Below are 23329 nucleotides of genomic sequence, written 5' to 3'. Positions count from 1 at the left end.
AGGGAGGAAGAGAAAAAGAAAGAGAAAAAGAGGGATGTAGGGAGAAAGAGAAAGAGGGAGGAAGATAAAAAGAAAAAGAGGGATGGAGGGAGGGAGAGAGAGAAAAAGAAGAATGGGTGGAGGGGGGATGGAGAGAGAAAGAAAGAGAAAGAGGAAGGAAGAGAAAAGAAAGAGAAAAAGAGGGATGGAGAGAGAAAGAAAGAAAGAAAGAAAGAGGGAGGAAGAGGAAAAGAAAGAGAGAATGGGGGAGAGAGAGAGAGAGAGAGAAAGAGAAAGGAGAGAAAAGAAAGAGACAAAGAGAAGGGAAAGAGAAAGAAAGAAAGAAAGAAAGAAAGAAAGAAAGAAAGAAAGAAAGAAAGAAAGAAAGAAAGAAAGAGAAAAAGAAAGAGAAAAAGAGGGATGGAGGGAGAAAGAGAAAGAGGGAGGAAGATAAAAAGAAAGAGAGAATGGGGAGGGAGAAAGAGAGAGAAAGAGAAGGGAGAGAAAAGAAAGAGACAAAGAGAAGGGAAAGGGAAAGAAAGAAAGAGAGTGAGAAGGAAAATAAAGGGAAGGAAAGATTTTTAGCAGTTTTCAATTACTGTTGGGGCATAACACTTTCTCCTTCCTCACCTAGATCACTAATGCAGTTTTTTTGCAGAGCAGCTCCATGCCAGTACCAGTATGTAAAGCAGGGGCAGCCCGTCCATTAGGGGAGCCTGGACGCCATCCCCTATCCTTGCCACCCCCTATATGCAATAGATAGCTTCATGCATAGCATGAATCTATCCACTGCCACCACTTCCACCCCCTATACATTTGTTCGGCCCCTTTCAGGGCACAAGGCGTATGAATTAGAGCGACCAGGTTTTTTTTGAAGCACTGATTAGAGCCATATGCTCTAATAGGCTTCAAAATAGGGTGGACTCGGGATGCAGAGCATTGTGTCTGGAACCCATCCAGGTATGTTGCAACAGTGAATGAAAATTTGCTGTTGCAACAATGATCCTCCTCCGGGCCAATTGGGAAGCAGGTATGAAACCTGTTTCCAGATTGGCCAAAACATCTGGCGATCCTACTGGATGCCTAGCGCTGGGATGAGGAGAGAGGAGACACCACAGAAGTTGCTCCACGAGAAGACTCTGGAGCAGCTTTCCCCAAGCCCACCACGCTCTCACCGCCCGCATCCAAGGTAAGGACAATGGGTGGTGGTGGGGGAGTGTGTTAGTGCCGGGGGGGGTGTTCCCCCCCAAAAAAACACCAGCCGTCACTAATACATCCTGCGTGTGGAGTGGACCTTATGGTACCCGGGCTCATGCAGGGGGAGCAGTAGATCTGACCATGGGCACGTTGCACATGGCAGAGCGTTGTGGCCTCTTTATGGTGGATAAGACCTGCCTTGGGGGTGGGGCAACCCCCTCTCCCCCCAGTCCTGCCCTGCTTTCTATGCATGTATAATTTACTTATCCCAATTACATGCAATAAACAGATTTTGAATTTGTACACATTGATTTGTGTTGTGATTTCTGTGTATGAATTTGAAGCCCCTTTCCAAAGTGTAATGCAGGAGGTGACAACTGTACATTCAGGGGTTGATTTACTCACACTAGAGAGTGCAAAGCCTGCTCCAGCTCAGCATGGTAGCCAATCAGCTTCTAACTTTAGCTTGAAGTTCTAAATAAAGCTTTAACAAAACAAAACAAAAAAATCTGGAAGCTGACAGCTGCTCTCTCCCACCAGCAGATGGCGCTTGTCGCCTCCCCACTGTCCCCAGCCCTCCTTTTATTATTACTGTACTCTGGTTAGGAGAAATGAATGTGCAGGCCCCTCCCACTCAGCGCTTTAGTGCTCATGTGGGCGTGTTAAGGGAAGCGATATTTAAAAGCAGCTAATGTAGCATGTGAGGAGTGTGTGTGTGCGGAGTGTACGGGGAGGAATGGGCCGCCGGTCACGTACGGAGCAGCAGGCGAGAGTTGGATAGGAAGCCCTCCTCCTCCTCCTCCTCCTCCTCCTAGAGACAGAGGCTCCTCCAGGGGACTACAAGCTGCAGAGCTGGGGTTCTCCGGACCTCTCACTCTTCATCCTCAGGCAGGTAAGTCACCCTGCCATGGGACTATGTGCTGGACAGCGAAGCTGGATGTATGGGGAACAACTTTCCTAGGAGGAGTATGTTCTACACTGCGGGACAGAACAAAGGATTCCTTCTTGTACTATAGAGAGGCTCTGCATACCTACCTACTCCTCGGGTACACACCTACCTACCCCAGGACAGGGGGGGAGCCCACATTGCACACCTACCTACTCCAGGACGGGAGGAAGCTCACGCTGTACCCCGATCTCTGAGCACCTACCTACCCCAGGACTGGGGGAGCTCACACTGCACCCCGATCTCTGAGCACCTACCAACCCCAGGACTGGGGGGAGCTCACACTGCACCCCGATCTCTGAGCACCTACCAACCCCAGGACTGGGGGGAGCTCACACTGCACCCCGATCTCTGAGCACCTACCAACCCCAGGACTGGTGGGAGCTCACACTGCATCCCGATCTCTGAGCACCTACCTACCCCAGGACTGGGGGGAGCTCACACTGCATCCCGATCTCTGAGCACCTACCTAACCCAGGACTGGGGGAGCTCACACTGCACCCCGATCTCTGAGCACCTACCAACCCCAGGACTGGGGGGAGCTCACACTGCACCCCGATCTCTGAGCACCTACCAACCCCAGGACTGGTGGGAGCTCACACTGCATCCCGATCTCTGAGCACCTACCAACCCCAGGACTGGGGGGAGCTCACACTGCATCCCGATCTCTGAGCACCTACCTAACCCAGGACTGGGGGAGCTCACACTGCATCCCGATCTCTGAGCACCTACCTAACCCAGGACTGGGGGAGCTCACACTGCACCCCGATATGAGCACCTACCTACCCCAGGACTGGGGGGAGCTCACACTGCATCCCGATCTCTGAGCACCTACCTAACCCAGGACTGGGGGAGCTCACACTGCATCCCGATCTCTGAGCACCTACCTAACCCAGGACTGGGGGAGCTCACACTGCACCCCGATATGAGCACCTACCTACCCCAGGACTGGGGGGAGCTCACACTGCACCCTGATCTAAGCACATACCTACCCCAGGACTGGGGGGAAGCTCACTGTGTCACTCTGAGCCGGCTGATCGATGACTTGTTATGTTATTGATGAGGAGGAGAGGGGGCTCAGAATCTGACAGTTCTGGGGGCCCCAGACATCTATGGGGCCTCATTATAGTCCTCCTAGCACTGTACAGTGTAATGGGGACACTGCAGGGACTGATCCGATCTACACCTATTCTCCTCTTATACTGAGAGACAACTTTCTATATGGACACCATTCTTCTCAGCACTGACACTGTACAGTGTGATCGGACATTGCAGGGACTAGTGATGGACGAACTTCCGACGGGACGTTTCGCGAACGCGAAACGCGAACGGACACAAACGTTCGCGAAAACGACCGTTCGCCGCGGGCTCCATTGACTTCAATGGGAGGCGAATTTCGCAAACCTTTAGGTCGAATTTGCGGCCACGGGGTAATTATTAGGGGGTAGCACGTAGTCCCACCACCTGGACAATAGCATAATACATGTATGAGGTGAATTTGGGATCGATAACTACAAGCATTTTTTTTTTATTTGGGAAATTGTTCTGACAATTCAGGACTATGGAGCTAATGAAGGCAATGGAGGAGAGGGAAGGTCAGGGACCAGGGTAGGCAAACAAGAGGGTGCAGGAGATACAGAGCACTGACAGCAGCACCGTAATACAGAGCACTGACATCAGCACCGTGACATACAGCGCTGACAGCAGCTCCGTGACATACAGCGCTGACAGCAGCTCCGTGACATACAGCGCTGACAGCATCTCCGTGACATACAGCGCTGACAGCAGCTCCGTGACATACAGCGCTGACAGCAGCTCCGTGACATACAGCGCTGACAGCAGCACCGTGACATACAGCGCTGACAGCAGCTCCGTGACATACAGCGCTGACAGCAGCTCCGTGACATACAGCGCTGACAGCAGCTCCGTGACATACAGCACTGACAGCAGCTCCGTGACATACAGCGCTGACAGCAGCTCCGTGACATACAGCGCTGACAGCAGCACCGTGACATACAGCGCTGACAGCAGCTCCGTGACATACAGCGCTGACAGCAGCTCCGTGACATACAGCGCTGACAGCAGCTCCGTGACATACAGCGCTGACAGCAGCTCCGTGACATACAGCGCTGACAGCAGCTCCGTGACATACAGCGCTGACAGCAGCACCGTGACATACAGCGCTGACAGCAGCTCCGTGACATACAGCGCTGACAGCAGCTCCGTGACATACAGCGCTGACAGCAGCTCCGTGACATACAGCACTGACAGCAGCTCCGTGACATACAGCGCTGACAGCAGCTCCGTGACATACAGCGCTGACAGCAGCACCGTGACATACAGCGCTGACAGCAGCTCCGTGACATACAGCGCTGACAGCAGCTCCGTGACATACAGCGCTGACAGCAGCTCCGTGACATACAGCGCTGACAGCAGCTCCGTGACATACAGCGCTGACAGCAGCTCCGTGACATACAGCGCTGACAGCAGCTCCGTGACATACAGCGCTGACAGCAGCTCCGTGACATACAGCGCTGACAGCAGCACCGTGACATACAGCGCTGACAGCAGCTCCGTGACATACAGCGCTGACAGCAGCTCCGTGACATACAGCGCTGACAGCAGCACCGTGACATACAGCGCTGACAGCAGCTCCGTGACATACAGCGCTGACAGCAGCTCCGTGACATACAGCGCTGACAGCAGCTCCGTGACATACAGCGCTGACAGCAGCTCCGTGACATACAGCGCTGACAGCAGCTCCGTGACATACAGCGCTGACAGCAGCTCCGTGACATACAGCGCTGACAGCAGCTCCGTGACATACAGCGCTGACAGCAGCTCCGTGACATACAGCGCTGACAGCAGCTCCGTGACATACAGCGCTGACAGCAGCTCCGTGACATACAGCGCTGACAGCAGCTCCGTGACATACAGCGCTGACAGCAGCTCCGTGACATACAGCGCTGACAGCAGCTCCGTGACATACAGCGCTGACAGCAGCTCCGTGACATACAGCGCTGACAGCAGCACCGTAAGCAGCCCCAGGAGGAAGTCAGCACAGCACAGGGATGGTGTGATCCCCTCATAATAAGAACCCCCAGGAGGAAGTCAGCACAGCACAGGGATGGTGGGAGCCCCTCATAATAAGAACACCCAGGAGGAAGTCAGCACAGCACAGGGATGGTGGGAACCCCTCATAATAAGCAGCCCCAGTAGAAATATGACACCGCTCAACCTCTTCAAAGAGGAGGGTAGGGGCATATAGTACGGTGTGCTTTTTTGGGTCAGGGAAGTGAGCCAAATGAATTAAGAAGGTCTGTGTGCTTGATTCCAAAAATTGTTTATAGACATATACATGGTCTACTGATCACATGTGTTGAATTCCTCCGAGATCCATGCCTCATTCATTTTTAGAAATGTGAGGTAGTTAACACTGTGGTGAGCTAGGCGAGTACGCTTATCGGTCACAATCCCCCCTGCTGCGCTGAACGTCCTTTCGGACAGGACACTGGATGAGGGGCAAGCCAACAGTTCGATTGCAAATTGGGCAAGCTCTGGCCAGAGGTCAAGCCTGCCCACCCAGTAGTCTAGGGGTTCATCACTCCTCAGAGCGTCCACATCGGCCGTTAACCCAATGTAGTCGGACACCTGACGGTCTAGGCGTTCCCTGATGCTGGATCCGGATGACACCTGTCGATGGGTCGGCTGAAAGAATGACCTCATATCCGAAGTCACCAACACATCTTCAAACCGGCCTCTTCTTGCAGGCGCTGTTGGATTGGTACCCGCAAATCCTTCTCTGGGAGTGGGAATTGCTCCTCTGCCAGCGCACGCAAAAGCAGAATGCAGCATTTCTCGAAGCAAGGCCTGGAAGTGCTGCATTCTGACAGCCCTCTGCGACGGCGGTAACATTTCCGCCATTTTGTGTTTGTACCGGGGGTCTAAGTACGTTGCCACCCAGTACTGGTCCTTGACCCTCATGCTTTTTATACGGGGGTCCCTATTAAAACACTGGAGCATGAAGGCCCCCATTTGCACTAAAGTGGAAGCGGTGTGGTGGCCTGGCTCCTGCTCATCATCCAGGATAATGTCGTCCTCTTCATTCTCCTCTCCCCATCCTCGCACAACAGGGATCCCAGAAAGGTTTAAAGCATGCTCTTCTTGCTCCTGCTCATCCGCCCCGGCACCATCCTCCTCTGACTCCTCATCAGACTCCTGTTGTTGACTTGTCTCAGATAGAGTAGCCCCCCCTGGGAATTCATCCAGCATTGCGACTTCCTCATCTTCCCGCTCCTGCTCCTCCACAGCCTGATCAATGACACGACGCAATGCACGCTCCAGAAAGAAGGCATAAGGTACCATGTCACTGATGGCGCCATGGCTGCGACTGACCAGTTTGGTGATCTCCTCAAATGGCCGCAGAAGTCTGCATGTGTCGCGCATGAGCAGCCACTGGCGCGGTGAAAAAAAACCCAGCTCCCCAGAACCGTTTCTTTCGCAGAGTTCATACAGGTAGACGTTAACTGCACGTTTCTGCTGGAGCAGCCTATCAAGCATATAGAAGGTTGAGTTCCATCGCGTCGGGCAATCGCAAATAAGACGTCTGACCGGCAGATGGTGTCGCCGCTGAATGTCAGCAAGGCGAGCCATGGCCGTGTAAGATCTTCTGAAATGGGCCGAGATTTTCCTTGCCTGCCGCAAGATGTCCTGGACCCCAGGGTATTTGACAAGGAATCGCTGCACGACCAAGTTTAAGACGTGTGCCATGCACGGCACGTGCGTGATTTTGCCCTGTTTCAATGCGCTAAGCAGATTGGCACCGTTGTCACACACCACTTTACCAACTGTCAAATTGAGCGGTGTTAGCCACTCATCTGCCTGTGAACGCAAAGCTGAAAGGAGTGCCGGGCCAGTGTGGCTCTTTGCTTCCAGGCACAACAGACGCAGCACGGCATGGCAACGTCTCACCTGGCATGTGGAATAGGTTCTGGGGAGCTTGGGCGGTGCAGTGGAAGAGACGCTAGCAGCGGAAAAGGAGGAGGCAGCTGAGGAGGAGAGGGAGGAGGATGGAGTAGGAGGAGGAGAAGAAGAGTCAGGCCTGCATGCAATCCGTGGCGGTAAAACCAAATCTACACGGGTGCCACGGGTTACATGCTTGACGGCCGTCAGAAGGTTCACCCAGTGGGCAGTAAAACTGATATACCTTCCCTGCCCGTGTTTGCTAGACCACGTGTCTGTGGTCAGATGTATCTTGGCACCGACACTGTGTGCCAGAGATACATTCACTTGCCGCTGAACATGGCCATATAGCTCTGGGATGCCCTTCTCTGAGAAATACTTCCTTCCTGGGACCTTCCATTGTGGTGTTCCAATGGCCACAAATTTGCGAAAGGCCTCCGAGTCCACCAGTTTATATGGCAGTAGTTGGCGGGCTATGAGTTCTGACAAGCCAGCCGCCAACCGTTGGGCAAGAGGGTTATCCGGCGTCATCATTTTTTTACGCTCAAACATTAGGCCCACGGAAGCCTGCCTTTTTGCAGAAAAATGTGAGCTTGGCGTGATGGAAGGTGGAGTGGAGGACAATTGTGAGGAGAGAGGAGAAGGAGAAGTAGAAGACGAGGCTGGACGGTGAGAGCCTGCAGTGTGGCTTTGTGTGTTCCGTTGCTCCCACTGGGCTCGGTGATGGCTGCTCATGTGCCTTCTTAAGGCGGTCGTCCCTAGGTGAGTATTGGGCTTACCGCGACTAACGCGTTGACTGCAAAGATTGCAGATGGCAACGCTATTGTCAGCAGCGGACACGTTAAAAAAAGCCCACACTGCGGAGCCATGTGCCGGTGTCCTGGGAGCGCCAGATGTGACCGTACATGGTCGATGACTCGCTCCTGATACATTTGCAGTCTGCTTTGTCCCTGCTGTGCAATGTAAGTCATTGCTGCTTCTCCTCCCTATCTGCTGGTCCATATCTCCCTCTGAACTCCCCTCCTCTTCCTCTCTTGTGGGCACCCACGTGACATCACTAGACACGTCATCATCAACGTCACCTTCCCCACCGCTATAAGTAGAGTAGGCAGCAACACCGGGGACCAACCTCCTCCTTGGGCTGATCTGGGTACTGGCGTCAGACTGCTGAGTAGCGCTTGTTGCTACCTCCTCTTCCTGATCCAATACCAAGAGTGGCTGCGCATCAGAAATGTCCTCTTGATATGGATCGGAAAATAATTCCAGTGACTCAAGCGGAAGGTATGTGGTGGTGGTGGTGGTGGTCGTGTTGTTGGTGGTAGTGTCTTTGGGGGTGCACATAGCAGAGAGTGAAGAAGAGGGTGCAGATCGAGAGGATGAGGAGGGTGCAGAAGAGTAAGGCTGAGCGAGCCACTCAACCAAGTCTGGTGCATCCTTTAAAGTAATTGAACGCACCTTCTGCAACTTCCCACTTTGGCTCAAGCCTGTTGCTCCTGCCCTACCCCTACCACCCCTGCGGAAGGGCCTGCCTCTTCCTCTGCATGTCATTTTTTAAATGACCCTGTGACAAAACTCTTAGTCCCTATACCGCTGAAGGACTGCTGCAGTATAGGTGAGCGGTCAGCAGTGGTGCACGTCAACCCTATCTATTGTGGACCTATAGCGGTCCTTACAGAACAGCAGACTGTACCGCACTCAAGCCTATGTACCGTAGCACCCTATACCAAGTTACCAGTCCTTATAAGAACTTTTGTGGACCAAGCAGGTTGTGTATTAGTGTTTAGCAGACTGTACGTCAGTCCCTATACCGCTGAAGGACTGCTGCAGTATAGGGCAGCGGTCAGCAGTGGTGCACGTCAACCCTATCTATTGTGGACCGATAGCGGTCCTTACAGAACAGCAGACTGTACCGCACTCAAGCCTATGTACCGTAGCACCCTATACCAAGTTACCAGTCCTTATAAGAACTTTTGTGGACCAAGCAGGTTGTGTATTAGTGTTTAGCAGACTGTACGTCAGTCCCTATACCGCTGAAGGACTGCTGCAGTATAGGGCAGCGGTCAGCAGTGGTGCACGTCAACCCTATCTATTGTGGACCGATAGCGGTCCTTACAGAACAGCAGACTGTACCGCACTCAAGCCTATGTACCGTAGCACCCTATACCAAGTTACCAGTCCTTATAAGAACTTTTGTGGAACAAGCAGGTTGTGTGTTAGTGATTAGCAGACTGTACGTCAGTCCCTATACCAATGAAGGACTGCTGCAGTATAGGGCAGCGGTCAGCAGTAGTGCACGGCAACCCTATGTATTGTGGACCGATAGCGGTCCTTACAGAACAGCAGACTGTACCGCACTCAAGCCTATGTACCGTAGCACCCTATACCAAGTTACCAGTCCTTATAAGAACTTTTGTGGACCAAGCAGGTTGTGTATTAGTGTTTAGCAGACTGTACGTCAGTCCCTATACCGCTGAAGGACTGCTGCAGTATAGGGCAGCGGTCAGCAGTGGTGCACGTCAACCCTATGTATTGTGGACCGATAGCGGTCCTTACAGAACAGCAGACTGTAACGCACTCAGGCCTATGTACCGTAGCACCCTATACCAAGTTACCAGTCCTTATAAGAACTTTTGTGGACCAAGCAGGTTGTGTGTTAGTGATTAGCAGACTGTACGTCAGTCCCTATACCAATGAAGGACTGCTGCAGTATAGGGCAGCGGTCAGCAGTAGTGCACGGCAACCCTATGTATTGTGGACCGATAGCGGTCCTTACAGAACAGCAGACTGTAACGCACTCAGGCCTATGTACCGTAGCACCCTATACCAAGTTACCAGTCCTTATAAAAACTTTTGTGGACCAAGCAGGTTGTGTGTTAGTGTTTAGCAGACTGTGCGTCAGTCCCTATACCGCTGAAGGACTGCTGCAGTATAGGTGAGCGGTCAGCAGTGGTGCACGTCAACCCTATCTATTGTGGACCTATAGCGGTCCTTACAGAACAGCAGACTGTACCGCACTCAAGCCTATGTACCGTAGCACCCTATACCAAGTTACCAGTCCTTATAAGAACTTTTGTGGACCAAGCAGGTTGTGTATTAGTGTTTAGCAGACTGTACGTCAGTCCCTATACCGCTGAAGGACTGCTGCAGTATAGGGCAGCGGTCAGCAGTGGTGCACGTCAACCCTATCTATTGTGGACCGATAGCGGTCCTTACAGAACAGCAGACTGTACCGCACTCAAGCCTATGTACCGTAGCACCCTATACCAAGTTACCAGTCCTTATAAGAACTTTTGTGGACCAAGCAGGTTGTGTATTAGTGTTTAGCAGACTGTACGTCAGTCCCTATACCGCTGAAGGACTGCTGCAGTATAGGGCAGCGGTCAGCAGTGGTGCACGTCAACCCTATCTATTGTGGACCGATAGCGGTCCTTACAGAACAGCAGACTGTACCGCACTCAAGCCTATGTACCGTAGCACCCTATACCAAGTTACCAGTCCTTATAAGAACTTTTGTGGAACAAGCAGGTTGTGTGTTAGTGATTAGCAGACTGTACGTCAGTCCCTATACCAATGAAGGACTGCTGCAGTATAGGGCAGCGGTCAGCAGTAGTGCACGGCAACCCTATGTATTGTGGACCGATAGCGGTCCTTACAGAACAGCAGACTGTACCGCACTCAAGCCTATGTACCGTAGCACCCTATACCAAGTTACCAGTCCTTATAAGAACTTTTGTGGACCAAGCAGGTTGTGTATTAGTGTTTAGCAGACTGTACGTCAGTCCCTATACCGCTGAAGGACTGCTGCAGTATAGGGCAGCGGTCAGCAGTGGTGCACGTCAACCCTATGTATTGTGGACCGATAGCGGTCCTTACAGAACAGCAGACTGTAACGCACTCAGGCCTATGTACCGTAGCACCCTATACCAAGTTACCAGTCCTTATAAGAACTTTTGTGGACCAAGCAGGTTGTGTGTTAGTGATTAGCAGACTGTACGTCAGTCCCTATACCAATGAAGGACTGCTGCAGTATAGGGCAGCGGTCAGCAGTAGTGCACGGCAACCCTATGTATTGTGGACCGATAGCGGTCCTTACAGAACAGCAGACTGTACTGCACTCAGGCCTATGTACCGTAGCACCCTATACCAAGTTACCAGTCCTTATAAAAACTTTTGTGGACCAAGCAGGTTGTGTGTTAGTGTTTAGCAGACTGTGCGTCAGTCCCTATACCGCTGAAGGACTGCTGCAGTATAGGGCAGCGGTCAGCAGTAGTGCACGGCAACCCTATGTATTGTGGACCGATAGCGGTCCTTACAGAACAGCAGACTGTAACGCACTCAGGCCTATGTACCGTAGCACCCTATACCAAGTTACCAGTCCTTATAAGAACTTTTGTGGACCAAGCAGGTTGTGTGTTAGTGATTAGCAGACTGTACGTCAGTCCCTATACCAATGAAGGACTGCTGCAGTATAGGGCAGCGGTCAGCAGTAGTGCACGGCAACCCTATGTATTGTGGACCGATAGCGGTCCTTACAGAACAGCAGACTGTACCGCACCCAAGCCTATGTACCGTAGCACCCTAGACAGACCAAGTTACCAGTCCTGATAAAGAGCTTTGTGGAACAAGTGAGTTGTGAATGATTAGCAGACTGCAGCAGAAGGGCAGCAGTCAAGTATAATATTCTTTCTATATTTGGAAGAAAGAATATTATACGTGTACAAGCCTATTACCGTACCACTGATACCAGTCCTGAAAAGAACCTTTGTGGAACTAATAGTAACAGCAAGTCTTTAAAATTATCCTCACTGCCTGACACACTGCTTCCTGCCTGTCCCTATACAAATTGGCAAAAAAGAGTAGGCTGGAACGATTAGCTGGAACAGCTCTTTTGTGGACCTGATAGTAACAGCTAATGATGATGATGATGATGATGATGAAGAAAGACTAATCTGGCTGAGCTGTCCCTAAAATAGCAGCATACAGCGCTCTGTCCCTTTATCTAAACTGACAAAAGAAACTCAGGCTGCTGACCTAACACCTATACCAGTCCTGAAAAGAACTTTTGTGTACCAAATAGCTAGCGTTTTCTCTGTCCCTACTCCACACAGGATCCTTTCCCTACAGTGACAGAAGAAAGAATGTAAAATGGCCACCGGATCGGGTGTATTTATAGGTTAGGGGGAATGTCCAAGTGTCCATGAGCTGTCATGTCTCAATTGGTTGTCCTGTAACACATGATAAACGTGTCACGAAAGGTTAAAGTTCTTGTATACATTAAACACGTAAGTCCGCCGGGGCGAACGACGGAAAAAGGCGTTCGAACCCGCGGACGGCGAAAGTCGGAAATTCGCCGCGAAACGACCGCCGGGCGAACCGTTCGGCCATCACTAGCAGGGACTGACTGACGATCTATACTCATCTCATAGCACTGGGAAGTCTAATACTTATCAGGGACTGCAGAACTGATCTACATCTATATATACCAATTCTGATACTAGATAAAGAGACATTGCAGGGACTTCAGAACTGACCTGCTATAATATATATATTCTATACTCGTAAATTGATACTACTTTATATATGGACAGCAATGATCTCATAGCACTGTACAGTCTAATAAGACATTGCAAGGACTACATGACTGACGTGCTGTCAATCTATATAATAATATATCTATAATTATTGCAACTTTATATGTACACCATTGTTCACATATCACTATATAATGTGATGGGGAAATTGCAAGGACTTTAGAACTGACCTGCTGCAGCTCTTTAATATATATATATATATATATATATATATATATATATATATATATATATATATATATATATACAGATAGCAATGATCTCATAGCACTGGGCAGTCTAGTATGACATTTCAGGGACTACCTGATTGACCTGTTGTTGATCTATAATACCAATAATAAAAAAAAAAAAAATATATATATATATATATATATATATATATATATATATATATATATATATATATTTTATAACTAAAAATAAAAATATAAAAAATCTCTCTCTCTATATCTATATCTCTCTCTATATATATATTTATATATATATCGATCGATAGATAACATTGGTATACAACTTTATATGTACACCATTGTTCTCATATCACTATACAATGTGAAGGAACATTACAAGGACTTCAGGGCTGCGGTGCTATAAATCCATAGTCATCATAGACTGATACAAGTTTATATATGGATAGCAATGAGCTCATAGCACTGTGCAGTCTACTAAGACATTTCAGGGACTATATGGGCACCGTTGTTCTAATATCACTGTACAATGTGACTGGACATTACAAGGACTTCAGGACTGACCTGCTGTAGACCTGTAGTATGAATGTAGTGATACAACTTTCTAAGTACAGCAATGTTCTCTTAGCACTGTACAGTCTATGGCTGTCTAGTGTGTCTCAACATTTTTAACACAGAGGAAGCCTTCAAAGAACTTTGTGGTCTCAGGGTTCCCCCCTAATAATTCCTATATCTACAGCTCAATGATTATTAGTGTGATGGTCTGTGAGAAGAGAGCCCCCTTACTTTGGTGGTCAGTGAGAACAGAGCCCCTTACTTTGGTGGTCAGTCAGAGCTAAGCCCCCTTACAGTGAGAAAGAAAACCTAACAACCTCTGGAGGAACCCTAGTTGAGAAATACTGCTGTAAAATTACATTTCAGGGACTACAAATTTGAGCGGCTCTATACCTCTAGTAATCATATAGTGATACAACTTTGTATAGACAGCATTGTTTTCATAGAAACGACAGAACTGACCTCTAGTACTCATATAATAATAGCACTGTACATGGACCAGAGAACTGACCTCTAGTACACGTATAGTGATAGCACCATACAGGGACTACAGAACTGACCTCTAGTACACGTATAGTGATAGCACCGTACAGGGACTACAGAACTGACCTCTAGTACACGTATAGTGATAGCACTACAGAACTGACCTCTAGTACACGTATAGTGATAGCACCATACAGGGACTACAGAACTGACCTCTAGTACACGTATAGTGAGAGCACCATACAGGGACTACAGAACTGACCTCTAGTACACATATAATGATAGCACTGTACAAGGACTACAGAACTGACCTCAAGTACTCATATAATAATAGCACTGTACATGGACCAGAGAACTGACCTCTAGTACACGTATAGTGATAGCACCGTACAGGGACTACATAACTGACCTCTAGTACACGTGTAGTGATAGCACTACAGAACTGACCTCTAGTACACGTATAGTGATAGCACCGTACAGGGACTACAGAACTGACCTCTAGTACACATATAGTGATAGCACCGTACAGGGACTACAGAACTGACCTCTAGTACACGTATAGTGATAGCACTACAGAACTGACCTCTAGTACACGTATAGTGATAGCACCATACAGGGACTACAGAACTGACCTCTAGTACACGTATAGTGAGAGCACCATACAGGGACTACAGAACTGACCTCTAGTACACATATAATGATAGCACTGTACAAGGACTACAGAACTGACCTCAAGTACTCATATAGTGATATGACTTTAAAAGCATATCATTGTTCTCATAGCATTGTACAGTGTGAAGGAACATTTCAGGAACTACAAAGCTGTCCGGTTGTAAGAGTGATAGTATGATCCAATGATACGTGGATAGAATAGCTGCCATAGCACTGTACAGAGTAGGGGAACATTTCATGAACTACAAAGCTGACCTGCTGTATCCATATAATGGTATACATGGTTAGAATAGTCCTCATAGCACTAATCAGTGTGAAGTTTTGGGAGTAGAATATTGAATTCTGTACATTTACTAACAATCAATGTATACAAATACATTAGGTGTGACCAAGGTTAGCATCTAGTGTTTTGTAGTGTTGTTTTGTAATGTTTAATCTCATTTTGTAGTGTTTAATCTTTGGTTTGCAAACAGGCCTATGTATAGCTTGCAATGCATATACACCATGTAGTCTATAGAACATATACTCTATGGGCAATGAGCTGTAGCATGGGGCTTGTTTATTCACAAACCATGGACAACAATGTGGAATTGGTATAAAAAAAAAATCTCATCCAACATATACTACCTTATAATGGATCTGTTTTATATGTAGAGGTCATTTACTAAATGTTATTTAGACCTGCATTCTTTGTGAACTGAAAATCAGGTTATATAATGCATACTCAAGGGGAAAAAAGGGGGTGATTTATTTTTGATGCAGTATATTTTATAGGTAATTCAAGTAAGGGTGGCTGTTGATGTACAGTACTTACTCATCTTAATAAAATCCTTGCTAAGACAATGTAACCACCAACATGGACTATGGATTATAACCCAGATCCATTTTAATATGTAACTGGGCCCAGTCATCTATATAAATTCACTTTTTATCCCAGAGGAAGCATGTTCAAAGACACTCAGGAGAGTAGCAGTAATATATTAGAAAATAGGTTTAGGTTTCTGGAAATTAGAGAAGAGAGATCATCTTTTAGCTATAGCAGCACAGGGGAGTTTTAGTAGCTTAACTGCACTACCAGGATCACTAGCGTTGAATTAGAGCAAAAATCAGTCGCTATACATGTGGATCTAGCTAGCATATACTAGATGTATGTAGAAGCAATGATCATGTATGACTGCACAGTGCTCTGAGGCCTAGCTCTCACAGGCTTTAGCTGAAATAAGAACAGTGTGTACAGTGACCTTTTACAAGGCTTTCAGTAAGGTTTGTTGGAGCCTTTAAAGTGACCCTTTAGCTCCAGTTTGAAAATGGTTAACAGAGATCCTAAAGCCAATCTCCTGGGAAAACGTAAACCCCCATCCCACATTTAAGTCTGCTGTCCATATCCTACACCAGTGTGCAGGGGACCAGTAACCAGAGATGTAACCATGCCAGCAGGTCTCCTTGTGCTGACCTTATCACTCCAGTCTATTGTTTGTATCCTCAGACTGCACTGCTGGACAGCCAATAGGAAGTTGCATGCAACTGATTGCTACTTGTGTAGCTTAGAGCATATGGAGCCATTTGTTCCATTTGTTAGTGTTTAATAGTCGACACAAGCTTTGGAGAGTTTAAAACTTTGTTCACAATGTAACGTAGCCAAATTTCACACCTAATCTCATATGTTCAGGGCAATGACTGGCCTGTTTAGAGCTACACTAGGGGGTAAGGTGGAGAAGAGCACTTCCTGAAGTACTGACCAGTGTACACATTCCCAATCCCTGGGGTTAGGTGCAAAACAGTGGTGGCAAATCCTGGTGATACAATTCACATGAATTGGTCTTTCATCTGTTATTCTCGGAAAGACGTTGCTTGTTTATGGTGTTATGGATTTATTTGAGCCCAGAGCCTGCAGAAGTGGGGTCAGTTTAATGGCTTATGGCAACATGCATTGTTTTCCTGTGTTTAGATTGCACATCAAATACAGGTCAGCTAAATCCCATTGAGCAGTAAATATGGCAGTTCAGGAGCTCCATTTAACCTGCACTGCATTTCTTTGGAAAAAATACGTCCTGTTGAGGTGTGTTTGAACTTCAGGCAAAGACGGTCATACATAGCATTTTCTTGTCGATACTGTACTGCACTTGACAAGAACGCCTGTTAGCATGAGCCCTAAAAGTGGAGGAACTCTTCTATTAAAGGGGTTACTTACTATGTCTAAAGGCCTGAGATATGAGCTGTGGGAGAACAGTGGCTGTTAGGCCTCATATTGCACATTATTGAAACGCTTGTGCAGTAGATAGGGATTTCCTCATCATCTCTTTATATATTACTACGCTAGATAGATAACTTCTAGATTACAGATATCACTCACGTATTGAGACTGCTTTTCTCGCCAGGAAATCATTTTATTTGTGATATTCTAGCCATGGAGGGACATCTTTTGGATAACAACACTCTTGGAAGATGATGCACAATGTGCAGTCTCTGACATAATATAGGTTTCTGTCATTTGAGGGACTTTCAATGTTCCCATGGGCTCCTGTTGCAGTGTTTTAATGAACATTGCAATCTGGGGGATTCTGTTTGTCTTTGCTCAATGAATTCCCATAAGTCGTAGTAAAGAAAACAGAATTACATTGTGTTATAGCGTATGCCCACATTAGTAATACTTGGGCCATGTTCAGCTTTCTGTCTCATTGACTGAAAGGAATCAGTGTCCCAATTTAATTGGTGCTCCAGTATAGCATCAGGGAGTTCTGTCTTTTGGTTGATTGGCAGCATTAATTAATAGTATACCACTTGCAGATTTTTGTTCCCAACTTGGGCGGGTATAATAATTTCAGTATTCAGCTGGACACAAAACAAGAAGTCAGGCAGCTCATGGATTCATGTTTATCCTTTGTTGCTTGAGGTGAAAAAATTCAATGATTTCTTGTATGTTTAATTAGGACATCACGTACCAGATATAAAATCACTCAGTTGTCGTCAGAGCTCAGGGGGTGAAATGGCGCCTTTATTAAGGGGAATATTCGTCTTTGTTGCCAGTCAGTATAGTTACCAGATGGAAAAGATCTACTGGCTATCAAATCTTTACATCATGTTCAGTCACCTTTCTGAGATTTATGGCCAGATTTGTTAAAGTGACTGAACGTGTTTAAATAATATTATAAACCAAAAAAACCTGTGCTCTGTGTAACAGTCACAAATAAGACAATGTTTAGATAATAAACTTATATATAGCATTGTGGTGTGTGTGTGTGTGTGTGTTGTGTATGTGTGTGTAAAGCATGGCACGAGAACAAAGAAAATCATAGAAATCCATTCATTTTTTGGGTATTGTAATGTATACTTCTACCATAGGGATGTTTATTTAAAGTAAGATTCACAATTTTAGGAAGGATCACTTCATCATCTCATATTGGTTATTTAGTAAAATAAAGAGCTAAGGGTAGCCATACACATGAGGCGATCGTCATCTGGCCAATCAAACTGGGATACAATTGTAGGTCTGTGAACACGCTGTCATCTCTGCAGACATTCCTGCTTGACCAATCACAAGAGATAACGATAGAGCCACGATAAAGAGAGTTCCTAAAACAATTGCTATTGTTTCCGCAAGATAAGACAGGCGCCAGGTGTCTGCCCAGTGCATACAAGGGCATGTTCAATCAAAATAATGGTGAATCTTATGAAAAAATAGTCATCCTTTGGCAACGTGCACAAAACATAACCATCAGGTTTATATGCTGTTATTATTATATCCAAGTGTAGGTGCATTTATGGGCTTGTATAACCACTCGGTGAAAATAACCACAGCATGTAATTACCTCACAAAACTTTTCAGTACGCCAAAGTGGACTTGGGCTGATCTCTTGCTGTGAGTTCCTCATACCACTGCTCATTGCTCTCTGGTATTATATAACAAAAGCTTGTAACAGTGGCATTTGCAGTTTTAGTTATAGTTTTCCACCATTTTAAGGCTTCATGTACACTAGCCTACACTTATTGCCAAAGCTGCTAAACGCAACTCTATAAAGGTCTATGTATCAATCTACACAATGGGGGTTATTTACAGTCGCTGTAGATCTGAGGAAGACATGCAAGGAAAATAAAAAATAGAATTTTAGCTTGCACATGATTGGATGATAAAATCAGCAGAGCTTCCACTCATTTCAGATCTACCCCTTAGATTTACAGTGACTGCACTTCTAAGTGCACTTTCAGTGCAAAGTGGATTTGCCTCTCGTAAATAACCCCCATAGCAGAGTTTAGGAGCTGCCGTGTTTAGGTGAGCTTCAACCTCCTTCTCCTGAACGCAGAAGAATCGCATTCAGGATAGGAACGTTTTGACCAATGGCAGTGAGAAAACGCAAAGCGTTTTGTATTTTTCCATGGCTGTGGTAAATGTAGGCCAATGTACATGAAGCCTTAAAATGATTCATCTTCAGTACTTGAAGAGATAGGGCAAGTAGCGCATTCACTTTTTTCATGCGGTCCCTTGAATAGTAAAACATCTGTTGCTTTAGGCCTCTGGCACGCTGACACCTAAAAATGACACATTCTTAGGCATTCAGACATTTGTTTTTTACTGATCTAAATGCACCCTATTGTTTTTAATGTGCTTGTACACATAGAAGCGTAAACTTGCTCTGCATATAAATCAGTTAAATAAAAAGAAACACAAAAATCTGCATCGCTGGTCAGTACTTTTTTGTGCATATATACGCACATCTGCACATATGCCGCATTTTCTTGATAAATAGTTTTTTTTCTGCTAAGAATGTCTGATGTTCACACATGACTACAGTGTGCAAGTACCATTAAAGCTGACCTCCTGGCCCATGGCTGCTGCTGCTAAGGGCCTTTGAAAAGCCCTGAAGGCTAAGTTTTTCATTAACATAACAAAAAAAAGGTCACTGCCCCATCGTTCTCTTTTTACATAAGCTGACCCCTGCAGACAAGGGGCCCCAGTAGTTTAAAATGCACTCCTTGTGCTGACCTTATGTAAAATGTAAAAAATATTGTTATGCAAAAGCCATACCTGTAGGCCTTTTCTGTCATCCATGAAGCCTGGTAGAAGTACTACCAATGTTTACAATCCCAAGTCCTTACTTATTTCCAGGAGATAGCAGTTGTCATGGGCTCGCCCCCAGCATTGCAAGATCAAGCAAGCTTCCTGATTCAAAAGCCATGTAGTGCGCTCTCTCGTTCCCTGTCCCAGCAAGGCCAAGCTAAGTGCTGCTGGGATAAGGGGAGAGAGCACACTGTGCATGCACGGCTTTAGAATCAGTATTTGCGCTCACTTCTGTGTTGCTGGGGGCAAGCTTCCAATGTCTGCCGTGTCCTGGAAATAAGTCAGGATGTAGGACTGTAACATTAGGGGCTTTACGGATGACAGAAAAGGCCTAAAGATGAGAATTTTTTTTTTACAGATGCGCTGTGCACCCCTTGTCTGCATGGGCCGGATAACATAAAAGGTGAACCTAGCCTTGCAGGCTTAGTGATCTGCCTCACAGATGGGAAAGAGAAAATGGACATGTGAATGTGTCAGACTGGGTGTGTGTCAGAGCGCAAGATAGTGAGTGAGACAGGGTGTGTACACATGTGACATTAGACAGCCTTTTAGTCAGCCTGTGCCTGTCTGTTTCGCTAGACCTGTTTGCAATATACTGTGTGCTTTTTTTTCTTCTTCTTCATGTCTTCTGCTAATGTAAATAAAAGGTGAGACGTGTGCAAAGATCTGATGTTGTTATGTGCAAGTATCTGTGGCTTTGGATACTGAGAGGCGAACCACCCTAAGGTGCAACGTACATTCCTTTGTGGTTGATGTCTGTTAAGTGTGGGCAACTTATGTATCCACTCAACATTCTTTTGATTCATAGGTGCATTTGGCAAAGATAATTCTAAATATTTCTGTTAGGACTTCTGAATTTGCATTTTTATCCTATATTGCTTCTTTGAATTTTTACCCCATGCTGTCTTATGGTCGTGAGAATGGCTGCTAAATGTTGGTGATTCCACACATTATTATATGCTGAACAGTATTATGTTATCACAACCAACAATTCAATGTTCATCTGCATTCTTTTTCTGTGTAGGTTAGACTGGAAACTGTGGTCATCAACATGGAGGATGCTTTACAAGTAATGGAAGCTGGACCTGTGAGTGACTGCACATTAAAGGGATCGGAAGTGTCAAGCCGGGAGTTTTCTAGGCACACTGATAAAATTCCTTTGGTAAAACCTTGTTTTAAAAAGAAGCCAGCCCAGAAAATATTAGATGCAGAAACCCTACATGCTTTGCAACCACTCTTCACTAGTTTTTTAGGGTCTGGAACTCTTAATGGGTTATTTGTGTCTAATGATCAAGCTGGGACTGCTAGTAACCTATGTGTACCCCTTGTGAAAAAAGCACTAGGCTCTCAAAGTACTGCACTGATATCTGGGAGTTCAAGTCTTAGGCCAGTAACAGATCACCCTACATCTGTGCATGCCACACAAGAGCTGGCGGAAGAGCAGACACCTGTAATAGAGAGCACAGAACCCTCCTTTCCTTCAGAAAGCACTAGTGGAACTGTTCCTAACACTGCCAATGGCTCTTTCCAGGATCCTCTTTTACAAACAAATTCTAGCGATCCCACCAACCCAATCTGCCTGGACAAGATGCTAGAAAGTTATTCATCTGGGTTATTCCAGGACACAAGTCTTCTGGACCAATACAATGTGAGCCAAAATAATAATTCAAACGCTGGGATATTTGAGGACAAAACAGAGGAAGCATCTCTACTTCTTGTGTTTGAACTTTTGAATCAGCTTCAATATCATGTCCACCAGAAGGAGGGGATTGACATTTGTGTGGAATTCCTACAAGGGTTATGTTTTTATGGTAAAGATTGCCAAAAACATCATACAGTGTTGCCGTATCATTGGCAAGTTAGGAGACGTAGCACTGGCCTTTGGCAAAGCATAAATGACGATTCCCAGGAACATCTGGAAAGACTGTACTGTAGCCCGGATAGTGACAGAATCAAACTGCGATATCAGTAAGTATTTAAAATGGAAGTCTTTTGGTTAATCGTGTTAATAGCAGTGTACTATTTTTTAATAGACGTTTGAGGTCGAGTTTTTATTGACCTGCATGATATGACTTTGTTCATATTTTATTTGTGACATTCCGTCAACCCAGCTCCATATATGGTAGAAACGTCTCAAAATGAAATGATGAGAATGTCACTTGTGCTAGCTCCTCAGGGCTACTCTAACCTTTTTTTCCTACATGGCCTGCAAAACTTAACTTAGATGTAGCTTTTGTTAACTGTTTAATGTAACAAAAATAATGGTAACTTTAACAATAGTGTATTTTTATGTTTCTAGATAATTATTAGTATAGTGTTGGCCCAAAAATTGTAATTATTGGATGCTACCTATATTACATTTTATGATATGATGCTGTTGAAAGGCTTCTGGTTGGTGCTAATGTCTTTGCGTATAGTTTTATTTTTGTCAGTTGACCTAGTATGTGTATAATTCCTTTTTTCAGTCTATGAGTGAGTCTTGTGATGGGTACACTCTTCTGCCAGATGGGACCACCAGTTTAAATTAACATGATACCATTGTTGGTTGTGTTTACTTCATGTCTGTGTCTTTCTTTTATTATTGCAAAACTGTTGGAAATAGTTGAATGTCTGGATTACTATCACTCATGTTTTCTGTAAAGGTTCTCTGTTTCCCAATACATTTTTGTAGCTTTTTTTCAGTCACAGTATCATTTAAATGTATACAAAATCTTGGGACACCACAGTTCAAAATATGAAAAAAACATAAATGTTACTTACTATCAATGGGAAAACCTGAGCCTGGGATTAGCGCATCACCCCCTTGATGAAATTTACTTCTAATCAGAAGCCACCCTTTACATCAGAGGTCCCCCCTTCACATCAGAGCCCCACTTCAAATCAGAGTTCACCCTTATCATTAGAGTACACCCATCACATGAAAGACCCACTCATTACATCACAGGTCCCCCATCACATCAGAGCCCCCTCATCACATCAGAGATCCCCCCCCCCAATATTACAGAATCCTCTCATCACATCAGAAGCTCCATCAGAGTACCCTAATTACATCAGAATCCCTCCCCCCCAGATATGAGCCCCCATAAGAGTCCTCTCTTCCCATCAGAAGCCTTACATCTTGTGGCTCCATCAGCCATGGCAGAGGGTGGAGCAGATCTGGATGGAAGTGCACTTCTGTCTTCTGAATGCTTGCAGTTGACTCTCCATGCTGATCCAGGACAAACTACATCCCATGTTTGAGGAAACCCAGGGTGCCTGGCACCCTAGTTGAGAATGAGAGGTAAGGGGAGCATAATAGTGACCCCAACCTCTGGGACTGACCCAAATTTGCTGTTAAACAGTTAAATTAATTTAATTGGATACTTACCTGTCATGTGATTTTTTTTTTTTTAATCCTCTGGAATGTTCCACAGTTAGTCAGGTGACCCAGAGTACCTAAAAGAAGACTTTAGCCATTAGAGAGGCGGTGACAGTAGAAGAAGATGCATCCCTCCCTCCCATTGTAATGGTCCTTTATGGAGTCGCCTTGTCCCTTCTGCTGAAGGGGGCAGTTTGTTTTATTTGTTAACTGATTGATGGTTTGAGCTGTAACGGCTGAACTATTTATATGTTTAACAAGTACTTTGGTTATTCAGTGTAGTTAGTGTAACTATAAGTATTGTTATGAATAAATAATTATTACTGGTCAAGTTGTGCTGCA

The 23329-nt window shown here is 46.0% G+C and overlaps 1 protein-coding gene across 1 annotated transcript in view; it reads left to right on the top strand.

Moving 5' to 3' along the window:
* The first annotated feature begins 1873 nt into the window (after window positions 1-1873).
* The window catches only part of TIPARP (TCDD inducible poly(ADP-ribose) polymerase), a 63929-nt gene continuing 42473 nt past the window's right edge, over window positions 1874-23329 (top strand). The window contains exons 1-2 of the mRNA XM_077488101.1: window positions 1874-2068; window positions 20654-21597. Coding sequence (XP_077344227.1) covers window positions 20681-21597 — 917 coding nt within the window. The 5' untranslated portion in view covers window positions 1874-2068; window positions 20654-20680. The remainder of the gene's footprint in view (window positions 2069-20653; window positions 21598-23329) is intronic.

This window comes from Lithobates pipiens, unplaced genomic scaffold, assembly GCF_037356315.1.
Source record: "Lithobates pipiens isolate NorthernLeopardFrog02 unplaced genomic scaffold, aLitPip1_a1.2 Scaffold_18, whole genome shotgun sequence".
NCBI lineage: Eukaryota > Metazoa > Chordata > Amphibia > Anura > Ranidae > Lithobates > Lithobates pipiens.
Note: the sequence above shows the minus strand (reverse complement) of the source record. Positions and strands in the feature narration are given on the sequence as shown.